Genomic DNA, 7,636 nt, shown 5'->3' with positions numbered 1-7,636 from the left:
TATTGTTATGCACGCTACTTCCAAAATACCATATTTTACTTTAATTTATAATGATCGGAAATGCACTACTAGTTAACAATACTATTTTAGTAAAAGTGTCATGTCTATAGACAAATATTATTGCATTTCTTAATATGTGTGAAACAACTTTAAACGACACTCATTTCGAAATGCAGGAAGTAATATACTGGTTTTGTCCCACCTTAACTGACTCATTTCGAAAATAATTAATTATTTTAATTTTTAATAGAATATTAATTACATTTTCTCAATTATTCACTCAAATTAATATTAATTTCATCACTCTAAATTTAATATATTTCACTTTACATTGTAATGTTTTTTTTTTTTTTACAGAACATTTATTGTAATGTTGAATACAAATAACTTGATAAAGGGCATTTAAAATCATTTTTTCTCTTTCACTTATATACTCCTAATATGGCTCTGTTTGGTAACATTCACGGATAGCTGATAAGCTAGCGGATAGCTTATAGCTTATAGCTGATGGCTGATAACTGATAGCTGATAAGCTAATTGAAGTGTTTGGTAAAATTAGTGGTTCAACTAGCTGATAAATATAAAATGACATAAAGGGACATTTTTAATTCACAATAAAATCAATATCAACTAATATTCAAAATTCTTTTTTTGACAAAATATTTAAGATACTTAGAATTAGTAATTTAAATATATAATTTAATATATATATATATATATATATATATATATATTATTTATTATTATTAACTAAATTTTTCGGTTGAATATTTATTTTTAAGTTTGTATACTTTATTAAGAAAATGTCAAAAAAATTAAATCCAATTTAACTTAACGTCTAAAAAATATAAATTTTTTTCTTTTTGATAGGTAAAAAGAAGATTTTTTTTTTCTTTTTTAAAGGTCAAAAGAATATAAGTTATAAGGGAACGTGAAAAAAATATAAAAACTTGACAAAAATTATTATTTTAAACTCTTGGAAAGAATGAATTATTATTTTAAACTTGACATTTAAATGTAAACGTAGAACGTACAAAAAATGTAAACGTAATATTAAATTGCTTTGTTTTAAATTATACTCCTAAAGGGTAAACTTGGTTTTAGATAAAGTAATAAGGGTAGTATTGGAAGAAAAAGTGATAAGCTATAAGTTATAAGCTCAAGCACTACTTGGAATAATGTCTGAAAAATAGCTTATAAGCTCATGAAAGCGTCTGAAAAATAGCTTATAAGCTCATGAAATAAGCTATAAACTCATGGTGAAAAAACATTACCAAGCAAAACTTTTTTGTCAAATGAACTTATAAACTATTCGTTATAAGATCATTTATTGGTCATACCAAACAGACCCATGTGAAATTAGCAAAGGACACACTTATTTTGGTACAAAGAATACTCCCTTTTATTGATTCGAAGAATTGGTAGGAGGAGTGCTAAAATTCATCTCTTTTCAACACCTTCACTAATTTATTGCATGAAATCTTTCACCATTTATGTGTCACCTATTTTATAAGTATAAGTGTAGGATCGACATTGATTTCCCCAATTAAATTGTGTTGGAGAGAATATTGAAAAGAAAAAAAAGAGTTCGTGGCATTTCTAATATCAGTAGATTATTGTGAATAAAATGGTAGAAAATATGCATGTTAAAAGTTTATTAAATTTCATTTCCATGGAAAATAGTGGAAAAAACTCATATGAAGAAGGATTAAGTCCATGTGTAGAGCTACTCATCCAATCAAATCATTCTATGTAACAAAAATCAATTCACTTTTTGATGGTATTTTTTAAAAATTAGTTTCTTAAATATCATCAGAAGTATTTTTTGTGTGTTAGCCCTCAGGTTTTTAGAAAAGGGAGACATAGTAATTCGGAGTTCGCGGGAGTATATGGTCAAGAATTGTTCCCCTAAAATATCGAGCTTCGTTTCTCCGTAATGATTCGTCATAGGTTTATCTCTTTAAGACGTTTCACGACAGTATCCGAATTTGTGCAAGGTAGGATAACAACCGTGCCGCATCCAGGAAAAAACAATCCAATTCACTTTTTCGATTACGTACTTCACCATAAGTAAACATGCGAGAAATAAAACCCTCAATATGATATAAACCCACTCGTATATGGTACGAAGACCACTCAAAACCAAAGGGACAAAGGGAGTAAAAGAAAATTAGAAAGTCTCGTCAACAAAAGTCAAAAAAGAAGAGAAAAGAAAAATATTAGAAGTAACAACAATATTTGTTGGTGTGCTAAATAAGTGGGGCGAGCTCTCCTTTTATAGGGAGAGTTCGTGACAAATCCGAAGCAACTTAAGGATTAAGCAAACTTGCGGATTAAGAAAACTTAATTATTAAGCAATCTGCGGATTTGTTTTTACATGACCTGATATATCCGGAATTTTCCAGATTTTCTGTCGGATCCGATTATAACGAAACTTATTTGTTAAGAAAACGCTTTCAGATAATGATTAAATTAATAAAAATTAATTTAACATTTTCAAATGATAAAAAATATATTTCTTTTTGACCCAAGCCCAACCCAGTCAACGGTGCCAGCGGCGGCGGTGTCGCGTGTGTGATATTGATAAGTGCTCAAAAGTGATATATTTCATGTATTATTTTAGGCACTTTAGTGATTTGTTTTGCAAGTTACTTAAGGAAAAGTTACAATTTGATGCAATTTATGCTTTAGGTGCCTTATTCTACCCAATTTGTGCAGGAAAGTACAAGCAAGGACCAAGAAATCATCAAAAATGCAAAGAAATGCAAAGACAAACTCGCTTAAGCGAGCTCACCTCGCTTAAGCAAGAAAGCTCCAGAGAGTCACAGGGAAACTCGCTTCCAACTGGCCACAACGAATTCACAAGAAAAAGGCAACTCGCTTAAGGAAGAAAACTCCAGAGAGTCTCAATTTATAGGCTTCTCAGCTCGCTTCCAACATGCCAAAGCGAGTTCATCAAAAAAATATGTCAAACAATACTCGTTTTGAAATGAATTGAGTATTAGGGTGACCAACCTTGTGATTCAAAATGGTTGGGCACATGTATGTATCATCTGGAGGTGCTAATTGCACTTTAATAAAACATACCCAGAATTTAATGAGCTCAAATCGACAAGTAAAGTTTATCGACACTTGGAGGAAAGACACAATACGTTGATTGGCTAGCAAATCATGGTTTTACTATGCTTACCATGGACACATAAGAGTTAGAATAATTACCAAGGAAACTTAAAGAACTTTTTCATGATGAACTATCTAGGGTATCCATGCCTTAAAATGAGAACTTAGCAACTATAATTGAGAAAAATCCCCAATTGACATGTAAATCATCAGGAACGTATCTAGTTGCAAAATATTTTGAAGAGCAAATATAGTTGTCATTGGATCTGCAACTATTAAGAGTGATGGCAAATTTCTCATCTCACATATTGTAAATAGTACATTAGTACTAATTCAAATACTACATAAGCAGAAAACTTGATAGGAAACCAGGAATTACAAAACATGATTAAATACATCAATAGCATAAGGCAATGCAGCCCAGCCCAATCAATCCTTACACTTCAAGTACTAATAAACGTTACTGAACATTTCATATAAGACATAGTAATTAGGATATAGGCCACTACGGTAGGCACCACGATTTAGGATCTTTAATCATAACTGCAACGAGGGTAGAAGTTTGGTTGTGCAGGATCAGATTCCATTCTCTATTCGTTTGCAGTGTTCATGTAAATTTTGTAAGGAATTGACTCAAACCATTAGTCAGAGCAGATGATGAGATTAAAGAAGCTTTCAAAATGCTGAGACACTGCAATTCAGCACAAAAAAACATAAGAATACTTAAAAAAAGAAACAATTTACTATTAGATTAGAAATATGAAACAAAACAGATTAAAATAACAGTGACAATCTTATTACCTCATTTTGGCCAATGTTGATTGAACATTCCATCACATCAGAGAGAGGAATTCTCAACTTAGTCAGAACGGTAATAGCAGAAGTGGACGAACCTGGTGTGACCACCAAGTCATCAGTTACCATGTAGAGCGATGGCTTCTTGGTGAATCCTCTTCCACCATAATTGTTATATGCTTCACCGATTGATGACTGTGGCTCCAAATATTCCAAATGAATACATGAGCGTAGATTTGTCGAATAAGAACCCCCATTTGAAGAAACTAAAGACCCGCTAACTACTTCACCATAGTTTTTCTTACTGTCACAAGCGTAACCGACAGCAGAAACTTCATCGATGGGTAACATCTGGTTGCTAATTTTAAAATGGTGTGCAAGCGGGGTTTTAAGTAGCATATCCATCACATAAGAAGATCTTAAATATTTACTACGATCCAAAACAGAGATGCTCTGGTATAGATTATCAATGCTTCCCATGTAAGAGTTACCATTTAACATGTTTTCCACACCACCTAAGGGGAATGTCAACAAACTAATTATGAAATCTGCAAAATCCTCTCCACCTAAAGCAAACAATACTGTGTTGCTTGATTTTCTTACCAGTAGCTTTACTGTTATTTTTCTCTCTCTTGACTTAGATTTAAGGTCACTAGTACCAGAATCAAATGAAGTGACGGATTGTGTAATCCTATTCTCAGTTGCCAAATTCTTTCTCAAGAATACATCTGTTAAAGGTGTCATTGAAAATAAGGAGCACTTGAGCAAGTCCAGTATCTACAAAAGAAAATGTTGTTACAAAATAAAAAAAATCTTCAACAAATAAAAAAAATGGATTTTTTTTTTTTTTTCGTTTTAAAAAGTTTACAGGCGAATCTCACGCATTGCATGTCCGAGTTCATGTCACAACCTATCAAATGTCTTTGTTGACGTTGCATCGGTAATCACTTGATAAACGTTAAACGATTTGTAGTACATGTTTGGTTTATAGTTCCCTCATAGCTTTATAGTTGATAAATAGTGACTTATAACTGATAGCTTAAAGTTAATCAGTGATGACTGATAAGTTATTTTTGGTAAAATTAATGTTATTTACTAAAATACCCTTATTAATAGTAGTTAGTGCAGTAGTTACATTGAATGAAATTCAAGAAATAAGGGAATAAAAGTGAAATAAAAATAATAAATATTGCATTGGTATTGTAAAGTGACAATTATTTTAAGATAAAAAAAAAAAAAAAACTAAAGAGACAATTATTTTACTCCCTCTGTCCTACATTGTATGTCGCTTTATGGAAAAAAATTGTCTTAAATTAAAAGTCACTTTACAATACCAATGCAACATTAATGTTACTTTTCTCATTCTAATCTTAACTATTTATTATTCTCTCTTCTTTCAATTCTTTCATTTGTCTTTCTCATATTTTTCACTAAGAACAATTTTGTAAAATAACTTATAATATCTTGTTTTCACACAATATTAATTGCATTTCTTAATATGTGAGAAATGCCCAAAATTTCGTACAATTTGGAACGGAGGGAGTAAGACGGATTTTTAAGTTATAGTAATAAACTACAAAGGGTAAAATTGGATTTTTGATAAACTAATAAGAGTAAAAATAGAAGAAAAAATGATAGACTATAAATCATAAGCCCAAAGGTTATTTAATATAGCGTCTAAAAAATAAGTTATAAATTAGTAAAATAAGTTATAAGTTCGTGTTAAAAAGAAACTTACGAAAGATGTACTCCCTCCGTATTTTAAATATAAACAAAATTGATTTTTTAAGTTCATTCAACTAATGATGTATGTGATCCATAATATGAACCACATATATCATTAATTGAATGAACTTAAAAAGTCAATTTTGCTTATATTTAGAAATGGAGGGAGTACTCCCTCCGTGTCAAAATATAAGCAAAATTTAATTTTTAGGTTCATTCATTTAATGATGTATGTGATCCATATTATGAACCACATACATCATTAAATAAATGAACCTAAAAAGTAATTTTTACTTATATTTTGACACGGAGGTAGTATATTATAGCCATACATGTCTATTTTAGACATACGAGTCTTATCAAACAGACCCCTTGTGTTTGCGTAGAATCCCTGGTAACGGGAATCCAAGTTCTCTTGTAGTTGTATTTCGTCTTAGATGTCAACAATTTATTTAAATGAATCTATTAAAGAAAAGAAAAAGACAGTAAAATAAGATCAACCACTTGAGTATTTGAAACTTCATGAGACAGATATAAATACCTCTTTGAGTGACATTTATAGTGACTTGCTTGATAGCATCCAAATCACGGCTTTCTGGAAGATTTAGAGGTTTGAAAATAGTCCCATGACAAGTATCAGGCTTTACACTCAAATCATCTGAAATAATGAAAGATGCAGTCTCTGGAACAAACCCATCAAAATCAACATTTCGATCGGTAGATGAACTTTCATGAAATATCTCTCGATTCATTGGTTTCCCACACCTGCATTTTTGATTCCTGAAAGTACTCAACAATGCCCCTGATTTACGACTACAGTTCCAATCCTCGCATACAAAGTACTTCATTTTCTCTGTGTCATCGATGTTAAGCTTTATATGTTCGCAATATTCTTCCATCGTATTCCTTGGTCGAAGCAGCATTTCTTTACAAACAGGTGTCCAGAATTGCTTTTCCTCAAGGTTGACAACGCTATCATACAAAGAGCTTATGCTTCCAACTCTAACTTTTTGGATGTTTGAGTTCTTACTCACAAGCCTAGCAATCGTGCCCATAGGAAAAGTTAAGAAGCTTAGTAACACATCCATGAAGTCTTTTTGTGCTTGCACAAACAAAACTTTATTTTTCTCTTCATCTATGAAAAGATTCACGCTGATATGTGGTTCTTTCGTTAGATATGCACCCATTGTATGTTGATTATTTTTCTCTGCATATGCTGATCTTTGCTTTCTTTTCCGGCACGGTGGTCGCCGGAATAAGTCTTCCGATCACGTATTTTTTGGAGGGGTTTTGTAGAATAGACAGAGGGGACTGATATTACGGTGATAGTTTTTGAAAAGGTGCAATGAGAGGAAGTCCACAGAGAGCAAATATTATTAAATGGGATATTTTGTTAGCTTGTTGGGGAAGAGTCCCCGAATCCCAAATTTCAAGCTTCGCTTCTGAAAGAATAAAGTGAGAAAGTAGTGCTACTTCTTTTATTTTCTTTTTTTAAAGATAGTGCTGTTTCTTTTCTTTTCTTTTCTTTTTTATAAAAGATAGTGCTACTTCTTTTGTTTATTTTTTTTAAGATAGTGTTGTTTCTTTTCTTTTTTATAAAAGATAGTGCTACTTCTTTTGTTTATTTTTATTTTGAAGGGTGCTGTTAACTTGTGCCTTTAGAGCACTAGATAAAAAACTTAAAATAGAATTAAAAAATAATTTTTGTATTGAAAAGATAAAATTCACAACTTTTAATATATTAAATGCACAATTTCCAATAAAAAGTTTTTATATTTAGTTTTTAAACTTGGGCATTATTTAGTTTTCAATAAAAAGTAACTTTTAATACTCCCTCCGATCCTTATTATAAGAAACATTTGACTTTTTAGGTTCATTATGTAAGTGATGTATCTAGTCTATATTTCTAACAAGATACATTAATTATTCTATGAACCAAAAAAATCAATTGTTTCTTATAATAAGGACCGGAGGGAATATATGATAGAAATTCAAC

The 7,636-nt window shown here is 31.0% G+C and overlaps 1 protein-coding gene across 2 annotated transcripts; it reads right to left on the bottom strand.

Annotated features, from left to right (window-relative positions):
• Nucleotides 1-3,402: 3,402 nt before the first annotated feature.
• On the bottom strand, nt 3,403-7,076 carry LOC25498684 (uncharacterized). Of its 2 annotated transcripts, XR_005643199.1 has the most exons (4): nt 6,182-7,076; nt 4,519-4,692; nt 3,922-4,430; nt 3,403-3,811 (listed from the first exon to the last, which is right to left on the bottom strand). XR_005643199.1 is itself a non-coding variant. In XM_039828200.1 (3 exons), the coding sequence occupies exons 1-3, from the start codon at nt 6,194-6,196 to the stop codon at nt 3,728-3,730; spliced, it is 870 nt and encodes a 289-aa protein (XP_039684134.1). In that variant the 5' UTR covers nt 6,197-7,071; the 3' UTR covers nt 3,403-3,727. The 2 variants fall into 2 exon arrangements, 1 of the variants encoding a protein (XP_039684134.1); XM_039828200.1 differs by having other exon boundaries at nt 3,922-4,692; nt 6,182-7,071.
• Between the last annotated feature and the right edge of the window lie 560 nt (nt 7,077-7,636).

This window comes from Medicago truncatula, chromosome 7, assembly GCF_003473485.1.
Source record: "Medicago truncatula cultivar Jemalong A17 chromosome 7, MtrunA17r5.0-ANR, whole genome shotgun sequence".
NCBI lineage: Eukaryota > Viridiplantae > Streptophyta > Magnoliopsida > Fabales > Fabaceae > Medicago > Medicago truncatula.
The sequence above is the reverse complement of the archived record's forward strand: the minus strand, read 5'-3'. Positions and strand labels throughout refer to the sequence as shown.